Source organism: Ascaphus truei, chromosome 3 (assembly GCF_040206685.1).
Source record: "Ascaphus truei isolate aAscTru1 chromosome 3, aAscTru1.hap1, whole genome shotgun sequence".
Taxonomy (NCBI): Eukaryota; Metazoa; Chordata; class Amphibia; order Anura; family Ascaphidae; genus Ascaphus; species Ascaphus truei.
In genome coordinates, this window is record NC_134485.1 from 366,254,474 (window position 1) to 366,278,744 (window position 24,271).

Consider the following 24,271-nt stretch of genomic DNA (forward strand, 5'->3'; position numbering starts at 1 on the left):
AACTATAGAGTTATCAGATCACTGAAGATTTTCACTGAAGAAGCGGTATGCGAAACGCGTTTGATGAATTCTGACCACATCCAGCCACCGTACTCCTCCGAACCGGCAGTTTCATCCAATCAGGAAGCAGCATACATAACTCTTTTTCCCTGCACAAACCTTACCCAATGTAGGGATGGCATCGGAGGGTTTGACCAGGTTACGCAGGAGCAGGGAAAAGCTACTGAGAAGCAGTGGACATAGAGGGACGAGGAAGCTACTGTGAAAGACACCCCAAAGAGACCCTAGATAATGAAAGGGACTTATGTGGGGGTACTGGGTCTGAGAGGAGTAACATCATGCTGGAAAGCTATTTACACATGCCTTTGTGAATAGACGTTTGTGAGTGCATCCATCTTATTTTATTTCTTGTTATTAAAACGTATTATGCCATGTTTTTTTCCCATCTAATTAAGCATTCCTTATTGTTTGCTGTGGAAGGGTACACTCCATCTCTAGTGTGATCATCATACCTATTTCACTGGTTGCTGCTCTAAGTATACATCTTATAACCAGTGCAACCTATACATGTAAGTGCATGCTAATGTATGTCTATCTTATATTTATTATGTGCATATACTGATCTTTTAAGATTATATTTTTTTATGAAGATTTTTATGAAGAGTTTTATAAAGACTGTTAAGAGATTTGCTGAGTATTTTAGCTTAAAGGGTGGTGTACACTGAGTATCGTGCATCCCCCTAAGAGGGTTTTTTTTAGGAATATATTGCCCTTTACCAATACCTCTTTTTGTGTCTACTTTCTCTCCATATATACTGTGACAGGGTCATTGACTCTGTGTATGTTAGTAGGAGATGGCAGTATGCATGCTTTCCAGTAGACGACGGGTTAACCCAGCTTATTAAGCCGTCCACAGGTGATACAAATTAAACAAGTTCACCTGCTTTAAAACAGGAAGAGGAAATGCCTCTGGGGCGGCAGTCTCTCTCAGGCACAGGGAGAAGACAGAGGAGTGTTGACAGACAGACACACACTGCTCAGATTGATCCTGTCCCAAGGGGGGAATAAAGCTCCCAGGTAAGGAGCCAACTGGTTTTGTTGAACATTGTTGGGGTGAACTAGGTTAGCTAGCCAGCCAGGTAGATAGCCTGCACTTTTGTTTAGTCAGTGCCCCGACCGGGGTTAGGTTTTTGTTTACGTATTTCATTTAAAGGGACAGAGTACCCATTGTTTTAGTTACCCTTTTTGGACAAATAAGTCCACCGGCACTATTTCACCAGAAAAGTCGTGTTGTCTCCTCACTTACCACGGCCATCCTGCCACAATACCTGGTTGGGTTGATGGACTGAGTGCATGCGCTGGAGGACTTTTCCCTTTTTCATTACAGCTCTTACTAAGAAAATGGGCGAATCCCAAGATATGGCCCTCTGAGGCTCTTCTGGCTTTCGAGAAACTCAAGTCCGCCTTTTCTTCTGCGCCTATACTGTTCCATCCAGATCCTAGGAAACTCTTTAATTAAGACATTTAATTGAGGAGACAACTTCTCCCATAACAATCTGATGGAGCACAAGAACCTCAAATACATTGAATGAGCAAAGAGACTCAGGACGCATCAGGCGAGGGGGGCTCTCTTGTTCACTCGGTTCAACTTTGTGATCTCTTATTGTCCAGGATCTAAGAATGTAAAAGTAGATGCACTATCCAGGCAATTCTTTCCAGATGCCGCCAAGGGGATAGAGCAGGGGCCCATCATCCCCTCTTCTCTGATTATCTCTGCAGGTTCTTCTTCACTTCTGCAACAGATTTCACAGGCTCAGGCAGAGGATCCCAGGTCAACGTCCACTCGTTCATCCAAACTATTTGTGCCCCCCCCCAATTTTGAAGTGACGTGTTGCAATGGGGTCATAACTTCAAGACGGTTGGTCACTCAGGAGTCAGTCAGGAAGACATGTGATTTCCTTGAACTGATCTTTTTTTTGTGGCCAGAGATCCGCAACGACGTGAAAGCGTTTTTGGCAGCCTACGTTGTATGCGCCCAGACTAAGGTGCAGAGGACGTTACCCTGTGGGTTGCCCCAGCCCTTGCCAGTCTCCACCCACCTGTGGACCCACCTATCCATGGATTTTATTGTAGAGTTGCCTCCGTCCAGGGGTATGACTACTATACTGGTAGTAGTTGATCGATTTACATGACATGCCCATTTTGTTCTCCTCAGGAAGCTACCCACAGCCTCTGAACTATCAGAGATCTTTATTAAGGAGATATTTTGCCTCCATGGAGTCCCTACGGATATAGTCTCGGACCACTTATCCCAATTCATCTCCAGATTTTGGAAGGCCTTCTGCCAAAGAATGGGTATTTCCCTGTATTTTTCTTCCTCCTATCATCCCCAGTCCAATGGACTAATGGAAAGGGTCAATCAGTCCTTAGAACAATTCCTCCATTGTTTTGTTTCTGAGCTACAGGACGACTGGGTTGACCTGCTCCCATGGGCCGAATTTTTCCGTAATTCCATGAAATATTATTCAATACTGGAATCGCCGTTCTTCTGTGCCTATGGGTACTATCCTGCTGCCCTTCCTCCTTCCAGTCCTCTCTCTGGAGTTCCTCCAATGGATGACAAAATCCAAGAACTCCAACTACTCTGGAAGAGGATCAAGGCCAATCTGGTCAAAGCCGCCCACCAGCAAAAGATCCAGATGGATAAACATCAATGACCTACAAGGAATATCCTGCTGGAACAGCCTTCGTCCAAACTCGGTCCCAATTTCATTGGACCTTACAAGATTCTGAAACAGGGCAACCCAGTGGCATTTAAATTGGAACTCACAGATAGTTTGAAGATTCCTCTGGTATTCCATATCTTCTTCCTCAAACCGTTTGCCCAGAACACTTTCTCTTCTCCTAGTCTCCCTCCTCCTAGACCAATCTTGGTGGATGGCCAGGAGGAGTTTGAGGTGCACCAGATACTGGATTCCCAAAGATCCCGTGGCGGACTACAGTACGTGGTCCAGTGGAAGGGATATGCCCTGTGGAGAACTCATGGATTAAGTCCATGGAGGTCCATGCCCCAACCTAATCCAGGCATTTAATCGCAAATTTACGGATAAGACACCTTAGATCTCCCAGAGGTCTCTCCTGAAGAGGGGGGTACTGTAAGGATTCTGCCAGATCCGTGTTGGGTTTTGCTGCAGTTCGGGTTTTCCAGGTTGCCTGTCCTTTCTCCTCAGTTTGGCCATTTTGGTTGCTGGGAGCCTGCTATATAAAGCTGCAGTTACCTGTGGGAGTCTCAGAGCAAAGTTCTATGTTTTGCAGCTCCTGTTGGTCTTCACCTTTCCCTGCTGCCTGTTTGGATTCCTTTGTTGCTGACCCTGGACCATGACCCAGACCTCACTGCTTTCTGCCTGCCCTGACCTTTTGCCTGTCCCCTGGACTCTGCACCACTGCCACCAGCCCTGACCTCTGCCTGCTTACCGACTATGGATACTAACAGGACTCTGTCCCTGGGCTCTGGTCTGTTATTCTGCATCTCTACCTCAGCCCTGCCGGTTCACTTCCTGATTGGAAACGAGCACCGTTACATTATTAGAACCTTTGCAAAAACCCTTGACGATGTTGCAAGACCGAAAGGTAGCACCATAAACGGAATGTGGTTTGTTTCCACTGAACACCTTAAGAACCTCTAGGGAGTCTTGTTTATAGATATGTGGAGGTAAGCGTATTTCAGGTCCACGGACACCATCCAGTTTCCTGGCTCCACTATGTAATCAGCAAATTTAGAGGTCCATCCTGATTTTCTGTATATTATAAAATGTATTGACTCTTTTAAGATCTAATACCACCCTGAACGAGCCATTCTTCTATCGAACAAGGAACATTACTGAATATACTCCTTGTCCTCTCTGATGTAATGGCATTGGTCTTATGGCCCTGTTATTCAACAATTAATTTTTTGCTTTGCTTGAGGGCTAAAGTTGCCTCTTTTTTTCTTAGTAAGCTGGATGTCAGAAATCTGTATCTTGTGGTAAATCTCCTGAATTCCAGAAAATAGACTCTGAAAGTTATACAGTACTTAGGACCAAGGAGTCTTCCCCCGACTATTACCGGTTGGGCTCCCCTCACCGTATGTAAACCTTCCTGTGATTTGATATGAGGTACCACGACATCTTGGGTTATCAAAAGGGCAGCTTTGCTCATTTCCTGAAGCTGCTGACCTGGAATAAGATATGATACTCGTGTAGGAAAATCTTTGTTGTGCCCTATCAGCCTGTGAATCTTCTTTTCCACCTCTCCTGGAGCAAAAATATACTTTTTCATCCAGATGCTTTCTCGATGATAGTGTCTAATCTTCACCCAAAAAGTAGATTACTTTAAGATGGGAGAAAACATAAATCATTTTTAGAGGACAAATCCGCTAACCAAGCATAAAGCTCTTCTGTCAACTTCTGCAAAGGCTCTTCTGTGAACTATGGACAAGACCATAGATTTGGTTGACAACCTTATGGAATCTAGCGATGTTCCCAAAAGGAATTCTGTGGCCAATTTTAATTCTGAAAGAGCATTGATAATCGAAGATCTATTGACTCCGTTCTCAGGAGCTTTCTTTTGACAGAAGGCACAATAGGTCTTGAAACCCCTTTTTTGAGTTGAATACCTAGGGTAATGACCGTAGAGATCATGAGCTAAAGCCTTCTCTTTTACGTAAAAAAGGGAAACAAAATGTTTTAATCAACCTTCATTAACCACCTATCTAACTCCCTTGAGCATACCTAAGACTTTTGGGTACAGCATGTTTAGAGGCAGACAATCTGTCAGGTGAAAAACATACAAGAGTTGGTTTTTAACATAGCTATTTCGTGCACAGCCTTCCCTTGGGCATTTATATCCAGTGGAATTTGTTGCCAAATGCACTTTTTCTCTGCTGTACTGGATCTGTAGCTCAGTGGACCTACAGTTTTCAGTTCTTATCAATTATCCCATTAATTAAATATACCCAGTTCACTATCTGAAAATGGGATGCTCCTTAGTCTAGAATCTTTAGCAACAGCAGTAGCAGCAGCAGAGGTAGAAGATTGTCAATGTGCATGTGCATTGTATTGGTTACTACGTCTATGCTCTATTTCAGGTCCCGGTACACTAAAGATTTTGGTCACAACTGTTCTTTTTGCATATACAGTAACTATCTTAGGGCAGGGGTGAACAAACTGGGGGGCACAAGATATTTTTTTTGGGGGGGGCAGTGCTTACAGAGGCCCCACACTCTTCCCCAAGGCATTTAAATGAAATGCCAGGAACCATGCGATGCCTCTGTAAGTCTCTCTTACCTTGACTCATATGATGTGTAGCTATGGCGACGCAGTGTCAAAAGACGCACAGAGGTCACGTGATGTCACAGGACCCACAACGTCATTTGACACTGCGTCACCATAGCAATGTAGTGTTAAATGACACTGCGGGGTCACGTTATTTGACGTCACATAACACCCGCGGCATCATTTGACATTCTAGGAAGGTAAGGGGGGGGGGCATGGACACGGATTAGTTCTGGCAGGGGGGCGCAACACCAAAGGTTTGTGCACACTGGTTTAGGGGATAGTAAAATGCTTTGTGGAGTCCCATTAACCTCAGGAAACATTACTGATTTTGATAACATGGGCGAAGCTTTGTTGATTTGGCAGTATGTGTACAAATGTGAGGACTAAAAGAAAATAACTAATAGGAGGACACATAATACATAAGAGGACTAGAAAAGGAAAGTATGATACAGTAGCATGTGTAATAAATGATTGGAGAGCAAAAGCATACATGAGGAGAATGAAAGGTGGGAAAGTAGGAGAAAAAGTAACAATAAAACTGGAAGAAGAAACATTAAAATGGAAGGGGAGAGAACTAATGAATGCAGCCATATAGGATGATATTGAAATATTTTTGTCAAAATGCAAAATAATTTTATATTAGTGAAGTGCCAGTCAGGTAATTTCAACCATTTCTTAAACTTGAAGTTCAGTTGGTAAAAAAAACAGTGACAGTACTTGTAGACTCCATGCTAGATTAATGATACGTGCAGCATATGCATCTTTTCATATTTTTAGAACTTTACTCCTAAGTTAAACAAGAACAGAGCAAGGCATACAGTAGAAGGAATACAATGGTAGAGCCTGGAAGATTACTCACAGTCTTTGAAGTTGATGTAATCCAAAAAATGCGCTCTGAGATATATTTTTCAAACTGTTATGTTGAAGAAATCTGTGAGGATAAATAAGAAAAAAAATGTTTGCTTCCAGAAAAGCACCATCTAATAATTCTTATTACACACTGTCCCGTATACAGTATGCTTATTTATGCATAGAATACTATATTTTACAATTGTAGATGTGATAAAACATTAATTTACAACATGAATAATCCTGAACAATTTTTTCAATCGGTCCAATTTCAAGAACGACTAATAGCTGTCCATTAAAGAAACTCCAAAGAAGAAAGCATATTGGAACGTAAATACAAGTATAAAAATAGTTGTCAATTAATTTCACAGTGCTTTACCTAGAGATGTGCAAAATATTTGCTGAAGTTCGCAATACACCTCCCTACCTACAGACACCTCAAGAAACTGACCCCTCTCTAGACTAAAGGCTAATAGCAGCTAATAGGGCTTTTGGCCATTTAAAAGCAAAAAAAAATGACATCATAGAAAAATACACATTGAAAATATAATTAAAAAACAAAAAACAGCATTAAAAAAGCTTTTAAATCCATTGATTGATTGTCACTGTGGTTACCGAGGCCCTCAATTGGGGCTAGATAGCCACAGTGGCAATTAATGTCGACCTGTAAAAACAATTGGAAGGCCATATCTTATATTTGTCATGTGGTTGAGTAGAAACGTCAATCCAGGCTTTCAACCTGCCTCACTAGAGAATACAGAAAGAATGAGGGCAGCGCTATTTAATTGTGAATATATGTGCAATTATAAAGTGCTTATATAAAGTGCAATATATAGTGCTGAAAGTGCAATACACAATATGTGTACAATACTGTAGGTCTGTAATCAAGTGAATAAAGATAAAATATACTGCTTCAGATCTTCTTTTTTATCTTCAGAATAAACTTGTTTTCTCCTCCAGCAATCACATGAAAAGAGAAAGAAGGATCCAATAGTGTAGATAGATTGGTTTATCGTGAATCATATGTAACGGGTGCTCCCTCTGGCCTGACCCACCCAATCTCATATTGGCCCGTGTAGTCTAACCAGTCTCCCAGTACAAGGCGTGTGTGGTGGTGCACCTGCAAGTAACAGGACTCTTGAGTCTCCCGCTTGGTGTTATTAGGGGATGTCATCAGGACAGGTAGCTGAGGTAGTGGGTACGAGTCCAACTTACATCATGTGCAGCGCCTCCACCTCATCAGGATCTGTGCTTCCGCAGGGAGATGGTCCTGGTGAGGAACTCCTTCTTGGTGCCATCCACTGTTGAGTAATCTCACACTCACACAGTGGGGTTCTTTTTCTCAAGGACATCTTTATTGAATACAGGGATGTAGCAGACTGCCCCATGCAGCTGCCGGCTCTAGCCGCACATCTCTCCGTGCTGTCCCTTTGCCAGGTACGCCCTCCCGTATTGAAGTGGGATTCCCTTTCTCCTAGGGAGATCACCGCTGTGCCAGGTCCCTGGACACAGTATGGCGTAGACAAACTTAACTGATCACTCTGCTACCGCTAGTTACTGCACTAGGGTCACAAAAGTGATTCTCCAATCTTGTACCTTCTGGTTACTATTTCTCCACCAACAACAACACTAACTGTCAGTGTTGTGCCCTTTATACTCCAGGGGGCAGGCGCATCTCTGAGGTCACTATCCAGGGACTCAGAGCATACAGCCACTCCCTTCCTTACACAGGGCACCACACTAGGGTGTGAGGGAAAACCTCCATAACTACTGTGGGCAGGCCTGTATTTACCAGGACTTACTGCCAACAGGGAAGATGTATGCAGTCATTATTATGCATGGCTACACATATAATAAAACAACTGGTTGCACTCACATTTTGAACATGCAAAACAGGCATTGTATGGGGGTCTTTGGGTAATGTTCCTCGGTGGTCTCACAGGTACTCTGATGCGTGCACTGCCTTCTCCCCATCTGGACGACACCAGGGAGCGCCAGTTCACTCTCCTGGCGTTCGCTTCAGAATCGTGACGTCACAAGTCTCGTCTTGCGATCTTTGGGGTTCTGGTGCTGTCAGCTGCTCTGGAGACCTCCAATCACGTTTTCCTCCACATCTAAGGTAACTGGCTCTCCAAACTCAACATGTTCCGCCTTATGGCTTTGTCAGGAGTCTCATATTAGTGTCCACACCATATTAATACTGTACCTGTTTTTTGTCTTTTTATCCCTTCTTCCCATTCGTCTGAGTTTCACAATATTACAATACAGCTAGAATTTTACATTTATTAACCAATTTACAAAAAAAAGAGGATCTGAAGCTGTATATTGTATCTTTATTCTCTTGAACTATTGTGCACCTATTATGCACATATTGTGTATTGCACTTTTTCAGCACTATATATTGCACTTTATATAAGCACTTTATAATGGCACATATATTCACTCTTAAATAGCGCTCCCCTAATTCTTTCTGTATACTTGCTGGGAATTAGAGGTAAATTCTATTTGGGTTTAAGAACATCTATTTATATATTATATATTTATTTATGACTAGTGCCAGGTTATTTTTATTTTAACACTTGCCTCGCTAGACAAGCCTGATTAACTCATCTCAGTTGAATTTTGCCTTGAAATATCAGGCACTTCCCAATCTCTTTTGTTAGCTTCAAAATCAGAATCCACCATCAACTTATTCTCCTCCTTTTCATACTTTCTTCTCCTTAGTGTGGACCTCCTAACCTCCACCCTACACATTCTATGTTAGGGTAGTACAGCCAAAGTACTCCATTCAATAATATCACCAAGTCATTAGTTACCATTGTTACCTACTGTATATACGCACACTACAACTCTCATTATGATACTGTTTAAACTAATGAATTACAGGCTTTATGCTTAATTCAGGCTTATCTTAAATTGCTTTTGTGCATGCATTGTTAGATTCTAGCAGCTCAACTCAAAACATTAATTATGGAGGGTCAAAAGTATCACAAACTGGAAAAAAAAGAAAACTTCTATTCTAACCAAGTGACATGTGCATTGTTATACAATAAAATTCTTCACAAAGATGCTGAGACTTGTATACTCCCAGTGCTTACAGAACCCCCAGAAACCTATCCCACCCGTAGACTAATGGCCAATGGTGCCTTTAGCAATGCAAATACATTTAAAACATATTAAAAACCCACCACTACACGCCAAATAATTATAATTAAAAAACAACAACAATTTAAACCATAATGGTGACCTAGATTGCCAATGAGGCTATCAATGGTACCCTGTAATTGAAATGTTATAACATAAAAATATGAAACTACACAAACTTCCCCACTTGTCTACCTTACTGGCTAGTAAAGCACTACAGTTTTTAATGAGTGTCTAGACTCACTAGCTATACTGCTACCTCATAAGTAGTAGAAGGAGTGGCTCAGTGAGTAAAGACACTGACTAGCACTGAGTTTGAAGCAGGGGAGCCTGGTTCAATTCCCAGTATCGGCTCCTTGTGACTTTGGGGAAGTCACCTTATCTCCCTGTGCCTCAGGCACCAAAAACATAGATTGTAAGCTCCACGGGGCAGGGACCTGTGCCTGCAAAATATCTCTGTAAAGCGCTACATAAATCTAGCAGCGCTATCCAAGAACTTATTATTATTATTAATATAGGGATCATCTCTAACCCTACCCCTGATTGATTATGGCATTATATAATGTTAGGCTCTAGTGGTCAGGATATTCAAGACAGGGACCTCTTTTTTCCCTTACCCCTGATTGAGTAGGATAACCCCTAAGGGGATTTTTAAAGCTCTACCTCTGCTGCAGTAAGGTGTAATCTTTGTTTGGCTGATAAACAGCAATATAGGTTACTCTATGTCCTGCAGGATAAGCAATATAGGATCACTATTATCCCCTACCCCTGACTGACAAGGACCTACTAAATTCTCAACTACCAAATAGCACTACAGCTAGAAGAATATAGTTTACCTTAGGCATTCACTGAATAGAATACATTATTGATTAACAGCCCCTTATACTGCAACTACTAATACAGCGCATCCACAAAGCACTAATACTGCTTATGGAGGTGCTGTTTCGTCAGATAGACTATCAGAAATGGTTTGTTTTTAAGATTCTTATTACATAGTTGTTATTGCTTTTAAATGGGCAAAAGCCATATTGGCCACATTTGACTCATAGGGCTATTGCCCATTAGTCTAGAGGAGGTAAGGTTTTTATGTGAAGGGTGGGGTAATTGCCCCAGGGTGGGGTGGTTAGGCTTCCCAGGAGGGCTGTGGGAGGGGTTAACCCCTTAGTTACCTTGGTGGTTAGTAGAGCATTGCATGACAATGCTTTACTAGCTATTAAGGTGGGCAAGAGGGATAGGTAGTGTTGTTTAATTTTTATATTAACCCCCTTTTATCTGTTTGTGGTCAGCTAATCATGGTAAACCATGACTACTTAAGAGATTGAGCTACTAATGGGTTAATATTTACTGTAATGTTTTTATCACCTATTTAATGCTGGTTTAGGTTATCTTGCCTCTGTATATAATTGGCAACATACAATATTGGCCATTGCACATAGACAAGGCAGCCTGGAATAAGTGATAAAATAAATGTGGTATTTCTGGCATTATTCACATTCTGATAAATATTGGTGTATGGCATGACAATACCAGCAAATTCAGTATTAAACCTATTTTGTAATGGATCCAATCAAAAAATCAGTTAATTTTTAGCGGTGCAACATGAATGTATTGCACTATAAAAATACATTTTTTGTTGGGGGCCACATTTTTTTATTACGGCAGCTTGATGAATCCAGACCTACATTAAGCGCCTTACTCTATATACAATAGTCCGAAGAGGTCATTAAGGATGTTTTCAGCCAAAAATCCCTATTGAAGTCAATGGGGATGTTTGGCGACAAATGACACAAACAGTCTCTTTGGAGTACTTTATATACAATACAATGACCCTAACTGCTGTTATGGTGTCCAGAGAGCTTTGTTTTATTTTGTTAAATTAAGCATTGCTTCAGCATAGCCGAAATCAATACTTTTTTTTATAATGATAGGCTTATTCTGTCCAGCAAACACATGATGGTGCATAATGTCTAAATGCTATGAGCTAACTTTGTTTTTATTTTGTTAAAATCTCTTATGGGCCCAGAATTTAAAATGAACAGAAAGATTGGTTTATGAAGATTGTAGTTTAACCCTATAACAATATTTTGTTAAGGCCATAGAAGTATTGGAAAGTAAATCCCTGTTTGTTTGTTGTCTTTTTTTTCCCAAAAAACTAACTGCATCATGATCTCATTAATTAAAATTCAGACCACTGTCAGTTAATGGTAATGCAATGCTAAACTTTTCATGAAGGTTTTATGGTGCTGTATTAATCCAAGGCTTCCATCGATTACCAAAGCTGTATATTATATCTTTACTGAAGTTTAAATAGGTCTTGGGCATTTTATACATGTGATTACTTCTTGTAGCTTCTTTATTTATACTCGGATGTAAATAGTCTTTCAAGCCGATGTCTTTAATTACCTCTTATACTGTAAATCTATAATATGGATTTTCTTTGGAAACTGAATGCCACAGTAGTGTATGAAATTCTTAATGAACTTTCTTCCAGTTCAAATATGCAATTCAGTACAAGAAACGTTTGATTAAAGAAATTCCTGTGTTCACTTTGAATGTATTGAAGTGGGTTGTGCCCCACATGGTCATGATGCTGAACCAGACGCAGGTGGTGACCCTAGTCTCCGGGAAGACAAAATCACAAGAAGCAGGAGAGAACTCATTGTCAAGCAATTAAAAGAAGACTTGGTAAAGTGGAAAAAGGAGCTTGAGCCAGGAGTCCTCTACAGAGGTGAGTGACACGAGTGGTCACCAAAAACAGGACAGAACCGCGAGGCTGAGGTCGAGCAACCAAGTCCGGAGTGCAGAGTGAAGGTCGTGTAGCCGGGTCACGGTAGGAGATGGTAGAATGGTCGTGGTACTTGCTGTGGACTAGGGTTGGAGAGATTGGATAGTGCAGTGCAGAGCCGGGGTCCAGGAGTAAAGAGTGTAGAAATCCAAATACAAGCCAAAGTCAGGGTTCAGTGAAAGCGGAAGTCCAGGTACAAGCCGAAGTCAAACAGGAGCAATGAAGGCAAGGCAAGGGTTAATCAAGGTTACAACAAAGCAGCAGGATGCTTGAGACAAGCACTAGCAACATAAACAGAAGTTTATGCTTAGCCAATTTACAGCAGGATTGGCTGAGCATTTAAGGAACAGGTAGCCAATAGCTGGTTAGTACAAGGCTGCAGAGAGTAACGAATGAGAACCGCCCCCTCAGACATATTCAGTCCACTGATATGCAGGGGCGGGAGAAGAGCAGATGAAGAATAATCACTGAGAGCCAGACTTCTCAGAGCCGTGCAGCACTTGCACGTAGCTTGCGTGATGTCACGTGATGTCACGTGATGTCACGGAGGCAGAGCCTGAGTGCGGTGCGTGGGGTGTCCCCAGCCTGGTAGTGCGCCGTGCATCATGCGTCTCATCGCAAGGCGTGCCATGGGGCGGATCCAGGGTGCCGTGTGTGCGGTGTCCCAACCTGGCTGCGCGACATGCGTCACCCGTCTCGGATGCGTCACGGGGCGGGGCCGAGGCCCAATCCCCATAGTGAGGAAGCTAAGCATCTCTGTGCTTGGGAAAAGTTCTCCCAAGCAACTAAAGAGTGCTGAATACAAGCACATACTGGACGGGACACTGGTTATCTACACCAGCCATGTGGACTTTGTAACTGGTGTTCTCTTCAATCACGGCCACATACTGTATCGTGGCTACGAGCAAACCGAGAGGTAGCAATTTCCTGAGTACCACATAAGGGCTCGGAGATGAAATCCCAGGTACTGATAGGAGTGAAGGTCACCAGGAGGAAGGGCTCCAATCCCAGCATGACTGAGGGCTCTCGCTATCCAACCATTCTATTTCAAGCCATTGTTCCATTTCCATTTCGAAAGAGAGTGGAGGGATGAGCTTCAGTCGTGGCTAGCCCTAGCTACCCACAAACAGGAGAGGTATGTAACAGGGCTTTCTTTACCTGTTACATAGAAAATGGGATGGTACAGTACCTACTGTTCAAAGCTGGAATCACACCGCAGTTAATGGCGCTGTACGAATGGATTCCTGGGATAATCCCTAGAAGACTGATCTATAATAAATCCAAAGATAACTCTATTTTCTCAGGGGTAGAGACCCCTCAGATAAATAAAAGGAGCATTGATAACTCCTAGTGACTGTGTGTTTGAACATTGTTAGCAAACAGAACTGGTTTTTAGACCATCTCAGTTGCACGAATCATATATCACTGGTCACAAAAAGAGTTGTGTATTAATTGCACTCAATGTGGTCTACTCCTCAGTAGTTCATATCTGAAGAAACAGGACAGATTTTTTTGCCATATACAGTGTACAAGTGACCTAGATAGTGTAGCTATAGGTATAGAGTATAGTGTTCTGGGGTGTCCTGGAAGTGGTGTCCCCTAATGTTTGGGATCACCCCTTCAAGAGACAGACACACAACAGTACAGGTCTACACAGTTTGGTATCAAAAACACTTAATTTATTAAGTTACAGTGAACCTTTGTCAATAAGTCTGTTAGTGCCTAATAGCATTTAGATCAGCACCATTTGTTATAAAAGCAAAAGGGTGTGTGTACCCATTTGGCTGATGATTTAACAGCAATAGTATAATATCTCAGCCTCATTACAGATACACATGGATTGTGAATATTGAGTGGTATAGGTTAGTTGATATACTGTAGTAACCTCTATGTCATAGAGCAGGCATGCACAACTCCAATCCTCGAGGGCCGCAAACAGGCCAGGTTTTCAGGCTATTTCTATTTTGGCACAGCTGGCTCAATTAATGGCTCAGTATTACTGAGCCACTAATTGAGCCAACTGTGCTGAAGTTAGATAGCCTGAAAACCTGGCCTGTTTGCGGCCCTCGAGGACTGGAGTTGTGCAGGCCTGTCATAGAGCTTTAGTTATTAATATACCAGCCCCCGGACTAATAACTTGTAGATTAGTAGCCACTCAGCTACAATTATAGCATTATAGCTAAGCAGGCTGGATACATTAGGTTGGCAGATCTCCCTGACTGAATGCACCAGCCCCTCAGGTTCACGCACTTGACTTAAAATGTTACCAGTAAATATATAGCATTGCGTTAAGATGCCTATCCTAAGTCTGTTAATTGTTGTCAAACGTATCTCTATAAGATAACCCTCTCCACAGGTAAGGATGCGCTGTGTATTCAACCGCAACCTCTCCCACACCCTGTGCTGACATCATAGAATAGCGATGCGCACCGGCGCACGTTTTGCGTAAGTGTATGCTTTTTCATTGTGTGATTAAAGCTTGGAACAGTAGGTACATTTTCCATTGGGTGTGTTTTGAGATTAATTTTATTTTTAATTAATTATGGTGTTTCTATGTGTTATTGCTTGTCCGATATTGTTAAATTTAGGTTTACACTAAAAGTTACGTTTTAATTACGTTATCAACTCACCACATTGACCTGAGTGCTGCACGAAAGGAGCTCCCTTTCTTTCCTCTGCATGTTTATGGGATAGATGCATTGAGAGCTTGAAAGGTTGGTCCAAATCTCCCCCTCCCTCCAACCCTACTGTGACCAACTATGTGGCTGGACCAATCTCCACACTATCAAACCGCTCTTAACATCCAATCCCTCAAACCTTAATGGGATCAGCTGTCAGGCTGGACCATACTCCACCCTGAGGCATACTCCATCCCACATTGAGCAGCCACTTTACCTTTAGTATCAACATTGTCCCTTATTCCCTTTAGATTGTAAGCTTTCACGAGTAGGGCCCTCATTACCTTTTGCATCTGTTTGTGCGTTTTTTTTCCTTATTTGGTATGTGTTTATGTAATTTACATCTCTCTGTAACCCCATTGTACTGTGTTGCGAAATATGTTGGTGCTGTACGAATAAATGATAATATATTAATAATGTGTCAAAAATAATTTCAAACAACAAATTATACGTCATATATATGAAGTGTTCATAGATATGATGCACATTCACATTTTGATGGTTTGTATTCATTTTTAGCACATTTTAAAAAAAAATAGAATTTTAGAACATACTGTTGGCGCGGATGTATCTATTAACGCATTATTGACTGATACATTGAGAACATACTTACAGCATGTTCAAATCTTTGTACCTGATGAAAACTTCATCAGGAAGAACATGAATCTTGTTCTGCTTCAGAGATCTAAAAGTTTGCAATGAAAGGTTTAGGGAGAATTCCTTTATATACAATCAGCTTTAATAGTAGAAGATGACACAGTGACCCTCCGAGACCGCAAATATTTAATGTATACTGTATATTACAGCCCCTATACAAATTGTATTTTATTGTAATGTCTTTATTTATATAGCGCCATTAATGTACATAGCGCTTCACAGTAGTAATACACGTGGTAATCAAATAAATAACAGATAATATAAATAACAGATCATGGGAATAAGTGCTTCAGACATAAAAGTAACATTAAGGAAGAGGAGTCCCTGCTCCGAGGAGCTTACAGTCTAATTGGTGGGTAGGGAGAACGTACAGAGACAGTAGGAGGGAGTTCTGATAAGTGCGTCTGCAGGGGGCTAAGCTTTGTATCATGTGTCCAGTATTATCCATAGTGCTATTCATATGCTTGTTTAAGCAAGTGGGTCTTAAGGTGGGTCTTAAAGGTGGATAGAGTGGGTGCTAGTCGGGTATTGAGAGGAAGGGCATTCCAGAGGTGCGGGGCAGTCAGTGAAAAAGGTTTAAGGCGGGAGAAGGCTTTAGATACAAAGGGGGTAGAAAGAAGACATCCTTGAGAAGCACGCAAGAGTCGGGATGGTGTATAATGAGAAATTAGGGCTGAGATGTAAGGCGGGCAGAAGAGTGTAAAGCTTTAAAAGTGAGGAGGAGAATCGAGTGTGAGATGCGGGATTTGATCGGAAGCCAGGAGAGGGATTTCAGGAGGTGAGACGTGGAGACAGATTTAGGAAAGAGCAGAGCAATTCTGGCAGCAGCGTTTAGGATAGATTGTAGGGGAGACAGTTGAAAGGCAGGAAGGCCGGACAGCAGGAGGTTACAAAAATCAAGACGGGAGAGAATGAGGGCCTGAGTCAGAGTTTTAGCAGTCGAGCAACAGAGGAACGGGCGTATCTTACTGATATTGCGGAGGAAAGAGCGACAGGTTTTAGAAATGTTTTGAATGTGAGAGGAGAATGTGAGAGAGGAGTCCAGTGTGACCCCTAAGCAGCGTGCTTGGGCTACTGGGTGAATGATCATACTTCCAACAGTAATGTGGAAGGAGGTAGTAGGGCCAGATTTGGGAGGAAATATGAGGAGTTCTGTTTTTGCCATGTTGAGTTTAAGGCGACGGAGGGCCATCCAGGATGATATAGCAGAGAGACATTCAGAAACTTTGGTTTGTACAGCAGGTGTAAGATCGGTGTTGAAAAGTAAATTTGTGTGTCGTCAGCGTAGAGGTGATATTTAAACCCAAGAGCTGTTATTAGGTCACCTAGAGAGAGTGTGTTTTCAGAGAAAAGAGAAGAGGTCCCAGGACAGAGCCCTGGGGTACACCCACAGAGAGATCAGTAGAGGAGGAGGTGTTAGCAGAAGAGACACTGAAAGTAGGATGGGAGAGGTAAGAGGAGATCCGGGATAGAGCTTTGTTCCGAATACCAAGAGTATGGAGAATGTGAAGGAGAAGAGGGTGGTTCACGGTGTCAAATGAAATAATATTGTGAAAGGTTGAGTCCCAGCCTTTTTATTTAAAGAAGCAGCAGCATCAGACCCTGGGAAGAATGAAAGAGGCTTTTGCTGTTCTCTGAACCTTCTTTTTATTAGTATTCCACATTCAGGTGTACAACAACCAGTTCCCCCAGCCACAGAGTAGCCAGCAATATCTGCATTAGAAAGTTTGCATCCTTTCACTGAAGTTCCACAGACATCCATATATCACATAGCAGCAACAAGGAGTGCAGAAAGAGACAACCTCATATCACATAGCAGCAACAAGGAGTGCAGAAGGAGCCCACAGGGAAAGAAACCCCTCCCTTTTATTACTGGTTAATTAGGACAAAACCAAATAAAGTAAACCACACAGGGGAGTTGTCTCCCAAAACTTACACAATTAGCAAACATAATACACTTCACACAACATACAATTTTCTATAGCAAGCCCCAAAAAACAGTACCTTTCACAAACATCCCATGCATGTCTTTACTTTGCAAAATAAATGAAATTCAGTATCACTTACTTAAATTCCCCCCCTTCCCTCCCCCTCTCCTCCCCCCCTCCTCCCCCCCATACCATGGTATAATCTACCTTGTATGGTATGCAGGAAGGAAACGCCCTTTTCCTTTTTAACAGGGACTGCCCCATGGCTGTGTAACATCAAACTGTGTTTAACATTAACCATACCTGCATTATACTGACTAACTGACCTCAGGACACCACATTAAGGTTAGTAAAGTTTCAGATAAAGGAAACAAAAAAGATCGCTGGGCCCAGCAAAAAGCAAAAACAGAAAGAAAGGTGGTGCACTTGATGCCAAAAAGCAAACATGCATTTAACTTACACAATAGTACAAGCAGCCCTGTCACAGATATATGTGCTGAAAATGCATGTGAATAGAAGACAAACATACTCATGTAGCCCTTTTTGTGAATCCCAGATCTAAGGGGACTACTGGTGTGCTGTGTATACCTGTGGTTTCAGGAGCTCTGAGCCTCCACCATGGGAGAGCCTGGGGTCATACCCTTAACTATCATGGTGCAGCGCCTCCACTTACCCAGGATCCCCATATTAGAGAATCTGCCCTGAGTAAGAAACATACAACGGTATTGTGCAACAGGCAACCTTTTACTATTGCAATATGTAACGAAAGCTTAGAGAGTATACATGACACGTCTTAACCCTTATACTCTATATATCACATCATGTAACACACACACAGTGGCTCAGCCACACCTTGTTAGGTATAATGTTCTGTACACAGGTGGCTCTGCCACTCTCCCTAGGAGTATGTCCTGTAACTAGTGTCTGTTTAGCATAGTACGCTGGCACACTGGTGCCCCCAATTAGTTAGTGGGAGGCGGGATCAGCGCCTGATGACCGGTGTAGGTGCACTTGTTGATTAAAGATACCTTCCGGTCACTACGGTGACCACACCACTTCACACAGGTACCCAGGGTTGCTCCAGCCTTGCGCCGACACTCCGTTATGCTGTGCGGTCTGTCCTCCAGACCAAGATGGCGTCCGCAACTCCGCAGCTGAACCGCACTAAAGGGTGGGTCCCTAACTACTACGGCCGTCCCTACAAAAGCGGCACCCTACGATGACAGGGGTAATGCTCATGGGGGCTGGGGAATGTCTCTCACCTAAGCGGAAGGGTCACTGACCCTCCGCTCGCGCACACGAGGTTCCGCCACCTTTCTCCTTCACCTCTCACTCGTGTGTCCCACCGCCCACACGCATCCTGTCTTCTCTATCCAGAGTCTCGCCCCCTATTGGTCCCCAGCCTCAGCTGACTCTCCCACAGTTCAGAGTGCAACCCCCAAAGTCTCTCCAGATTGGTTGCCGTTCGCGCGCTTTCCTCGCGCATGTGCAGCCTGACTCTTACTCAGTGACCTTACTGGCAACAGAACAGTATGGCGCTTCCTATGTCAGTGACAGCGCGGAACCATCATATATATGTATACACATCCTTACATTCTCCCCTCTCCAGATTCCAACGTCCCCGCTGGACTACCTAACCAACATATATGTGAACTTATTTACACCGCCCTCTCTTTCCTAGATCAGGTTACACATTTCGTTGAACAGTACCACCATAGCTTGCATTCTATGCCGAGCCCACTGCTGAGCCTCATAATGGGGTGCCCCAAATTGATCGTATGCCATTCGCATGGGAGGCTGACTGGTTCTTTGACTTCGCCGAGGTTGATTCTCCTCTGCTTCCTCTGCAGAGTATCCAGTCTCATCTGGTATTTCCACCTCTACCCTTGAGGGGTTTTCAACATTATTAAAGTCTCTTTGGGGTGTGAAACATGGGCTTTGTGGATCTAGGGACTGACTCACTGGAGTCAGATTATCAATGTTCGGGCCAAGAGGCTCTTTACCCGTAGCTCCTTCGGGAGATGCCCCCGCGGCCGGAAGGCCCCTTTGAGAGGTTCCTTCCATCGGATCCTCAGAGGTGGCAATTTTCACAGTCTCTAGGCCATCCTCTGGAGTTTCAGCTTCTCCATCTATTGGCGTAGCAGATAATTCTAACTCATTGTTCCCTACTTGAGGTATGGGAAGTAGATGATTCCTATGCCACACTTTTACACGGCCTTCGGAGTCCTTGATCCGATACACAGGAAGGCCAGGCATTTGTGACTCCACCTCGTACACACCTTCCCGCCACCGGTCCGCCAATTTATGTTTCCCAGGAACACCTAAGTTGCGTAAGAGGACCGCATCCCCGGGGTGAATCTCCTTGTGACGTACTTTGTGATCGTAGCGTCTTTTATTTCCCGCATTCAATTGTGCTGCTGTTCGTTCAGCCAACTTATAAGCCTGCTGCAAACTGTCCCTCAGTCGCTGTACATATCGAAAATGCGTCCTATTGGATACCCCATCGGTAGATATCCGTAGTCGCACATCCACCGGTAACCGGGCTTCTCTTCCGAACATCAAAAAGTACGGGGTGTACCCAGTGGACTCATGCCGGGAACAATTATACGCATGCACCAACACTTCGACGTGCTTACTCCACTCCGTCTTTTGTGGGCTTGTCAGTGTCCCCAACATGTCTAACAAGGTGCGATTGAACCGTTCGGGCAACGCATCCCCTTCGGGGTGGTACGGGGTAGTCCGTGACTTGGCAATGTTTAGTAATGTGAGCAGTTCCTTTATCAGTGTACTCTCAAAGTCCCTGCCCTGATCAGAGTGAAGACGATTTGGTAATCCATAATGAATGAAATACTTCTCCCACAGGACTCGGGCCACCGTTACGGCCTTCTGATCTTTCGTAGGGAACGCTTGGGCGTACCTGGTGTAGTGGTCAGTGATCACGAGAACATTACTAACGCCTCGACTGTCGGGCTCAATACAGAGAAAGTCCATACACACCAGATCCATGGGGCCCGAACTTTTCAAGTGTGCCATGGGAGTCGCCCTGGTGGGCAGTGTCTTCCTTTGTAGGCAGCGGGTACACCTTCGACAATGCTGCTCCACGGACTCCCTCATCCTAGGCCAGTAGAACCTATCCTGTAGCAGCCCAAATGTCTTATCCATGCCCAAATGGCCATGGTCATCGTGAAGGGCCCGAAGGACTAGGGTCCTCAAGCGTTCCGGTAGAAACAGCTGACGCCGATCGGGATGGTTATGATATGGTATCACCCGATACAACAAACAATTGTCCATTTCGAACTTCCCAAACTCGTTCAACAGGAGTTTCACCAAGTACTTGGGGGCTTGTTTCAGTATAGAAGGATCATCTCGTTGTACCGCTTGACGAGCCATCTCCACTATGGGGTCTTGAGTTTGGTAATGCACTAGATCCCTCCATGAGATGATATTGTCTTCCGTGATATTCATCCCTTCTCGACCTTGATAGGCCCGAGGAATGGCTCGTGAATGGCATCCCAAAGAGTCAGCAACCCGTAATTCCGAGAATGCTACCTGATTGTCGACTATCGCAGCCACGGAACAGAGAGCACGAATCCCGGGACCCGGTATTTCTTCCCATACTTCCTCATCAGGGGTAGATTGAAGGCCAGGTCGATGAGATAGAGTGTCGGCACCTATGTTGGTGGGTTCGGGTTTGTATTTGAGGTTGAACCTATAGTTGGCCAGGGCAGCTAACCAACGGTGTCCAGTGGCATCCAATTTGGCTGATGTATTTATATATGTCATGGGGTTGTTGTCCGTGCGTACTTCGAACTGTACCCCATACAGGTAGTCATGCAGCTTGTCCACCACGGCCCATTTTAGGGCCAAGAATTCCAGTTTATGGACCGGATAGTTCTGCTCACTAAGGGTCAAGCTTCGGCTCGCATAGGCCACCGGACGTAGCCCTGTCTCATACTTCTGATGCAATACCACTCCCAGCCCGCTAAGGCAAGCATCGACATGTAGGACATATTCCCGTTCTGGATCCGCATAGGCCAAGACCGGAGCCTGAGTGAGGCTAGTCTTTAAGTTCAGGAAGGCCTGTTCACATTCTGGGGTCCATTTTTCCCCAAAGGGCGTCTGCGCCGTGACCCCCTTCCTCTCGGTTTCTCCTGGGTACACCCTTAGAAGATCGTTCAGCCGCTTTGCTTTGCTAGAGTAGCCTTCCACAAACCGCCGATAATAGCCACAAAATCCCAAAAACGACCGCAGCTCCTGAATATTTTGAGGCCTAGGCCAGTTCACCACCGCTTCTATCTTCCCAGGATCGGTGGATACCCCTTCGGCCGATACGATGTGGCCCACATACGTCACAGAGGACCGACAGAATTTACATTTGTCCAGAGACAGTTTGAGGCCCTCCCCCTGAAGCCTATCCAGTACCTTCATTAGTCTCTCGGAGTGTTCTTCTAGAGTCCGCCCAAACACTATAATGTCGTCCAGGTACACCAGGCATTCTTGCGGGTTCAGGTCTCCGAGAGTTTTTTCCATTAATCGCTGGAACGTGGCGGGTGCCCCGCAGATCCCTTGCGGCATGCGTGTGAACTGATAAAACCCCAAGGGGCAGATGAAGGCCGTCTTTTCTTGGTCCTCCTGGCCCATGGGTACCTGGTAATACCCCGACCTGAGGTCGAGTACACTGAACCAAGTACTTCCCGTCAGAGCGTTCAATAAATCTTCGATTCGGGGCAGCGTGTATTGATCGGGAATGGTGCGGGTATTTAGGGTTCGGTAGTCCACGCATAGGCGTACGGTCCCGTTCTTTTTGCGGACTACCATGATGGGCGAGGCGTAAGGACTGCGGGACCCTTGCACGATCCCAGCCCTCTCCATTTCGGCGATTAACCTTCTCACTTCGTCTACGTCCCGTGGGGTGAGTCGTCGAGAACGTTCCCGGAAGGGAGTAGCATCACTCATTCGGATGGTGTGGCGGGCACTGCGGCTGCATCCCACATCCATGTCACTGGTGGAGAACACCTGTTGGCGCTTTTGTAACTCGATCCGCAGCCTTTCCCTCCACTCCTCAGGGAGCGGAGAATCCCCAAAGTCGAATTCTAGCCGGGATCCGGAGGTATGACCATAGTTATGGGGTCGCCCCGTTACGCTCTTTTCTTCGGGAGTCACGGGGTATATTCTGCCTAATGGCTGGCGTCGATCAATGCTCATGGGATATGGGGAGATATTTTGCACATATACCCAGGTGCGCTCAGGGATTTTTCCAGGCCACTTCTTGACGGAGGCCAACACTTCGTAGCCCAGCCGGTGCTCATCCTGGGCCACACTTTCTAAGGAGAAGAGCTGATCCTCCGGGCGTCGACCCGGGTAGTGGCATGCGGCGACCATCATTCTTCCTTCCCCTGGGGGAATTTGAGTCAGTCCCCACTCTTGACTATAGAGCATCCCATGCTCTTCTTCAGTCGCGATTTTCCCGCAGACCTCTTGGAGAGCAGGGCAGTCGGCCAGGGCCAGCAGCGGGGCTTCTCCCGCCTCTTGCAAATACATGTGGAACACCGCGCGCACAATGTCAGCGTTAGTGCCCAAGATGATCGGGGCACTGGGGTGATCCTGCGGTTCAGGGCACACTAGGGCCTCCACTTCCATGGGATGATGTTTACCAGTGTTCAGCTGTGGGATGTCTAACTGCACCTTTACTACGCCGTCTATGGGGTAATCCTCATGACTCAATCCCCTCAGTCGCAAGGCATCCGCAGAGAGTAACGGTAATCGATGGAGGTGTTGATCATAGAAGGGCCGGTATACGATGGTCACCTGAGATCCCGTGTCCAGTAATGCGGCGGCGTAGATGCCTTCGATAACTACCCGAATGATGGCGACGGGGCCGATTCGGCTGCTTGGGGATGGCGGCGACGTCCCTCCATCCTCCAGAGTCTTGCACGGCATTGACTGCGCGGGCCGGGATGCCGTTTTCCGTAAGGTGGGGCAACGGGCACTCAGATGTCCCATCTTCCCGCACGCGTAGCACTGAATCTGGCTGAGGTAATTCTCGCTTTTCCCGGTTGGTGAGCTTCGCCCGGTCGAGAGACGAGGGCGGGGCGCCACTGGTGTGCTGGCGTCCTTGTGGTCGGGATCGAGGTCCCCAGGTTCGAGTCCGTCGGCCTTGGGTTCCACTTTCTTGACTTCCTTACTTCCGGGCGGGGGCTTTTTCCCAGGAGCCAGGTCACGTCCTAACAACACCGTCTCGTGCGCTTGGACCCGATCCATTAGGTCGTGAAACGATAAGGCTTGCCCGGGAGTTAGACAGCTACTAACCCGTACCGACACGGGGTGTAGGGGTAGGAGCCCCCTCAACAGCTGAGTGGTGCGCAGTCCATTGGCTTCTATCCTTGGCAACACGCCCTTCCTCACCAGATTCCATAAGTCCAGGTGTAGTCGCCTGAGGAAGTCGGATACCATTTCCCCTTCCTTCTGGGCTAACGCGTGAAATTTGGCCATCAACGCATAAGTATCCACCGGAGCCCCATACGCCTTTGTCAGGCAGTAGATGAGATCTGCTGCATCAGCCTCCGGATTGTCATCTCGGTAGTAGTGCACCATGTGGGACGCGGGGGGGCCGTAAGCACTCAACGATGCGTTGTCTTCGGACCGCGTCCGTGCAGGTCCATTCAGGCAGCACTTATTCTGTGTGATCCAACCAGTCCTCTATACCTACTTCCCCTTGGGGCGTGGGTTTCTCGCCAGAGAAGGCCTTTAACTTCCTATACTGGAGCGACTGGGTTGTGTTGTGGAGAGCGGCTGCTATCGCGGGAATAGAGGTGTCTCCGGGTAGGCTATCCCCGACTGCGGGGTAAGTGTCCAGTCTGGATAAGCTAAGTCGGTTGAGGCCGGACCGCAGGCCTGGCGGGGTGGCCGAGGAGC

General features: G+C 45.1%; 1 protein-coding gene across 1 annotated transcript in view; it reads right to left on the reverse strand.

Moving 5' to 3' along the window:
• Positions 1-24,271, reverse strand: part of RXFP2 (relaxin family peptide receptor 2) — a 211,798-nt gene that overhangs the window by 90,213 nt on the left and 97,314 nt on the right. The window contains exons 4-5 of the mRNA XM_075593187.1: positions 15,385-15,456; positions 6,175-6,246 (exon numbers count right to left, since the gene is read on the reverse strand). Of these exons, the coding sequence (XP_075449302.1) occupies positions 6,175-6,246; positions 15,385-15,456 (144 nt within the window). The remainder of the gene's footprint in view (positions 1-6,174; positions 6,247-15,384; positions 15,457-24,271) is intronic.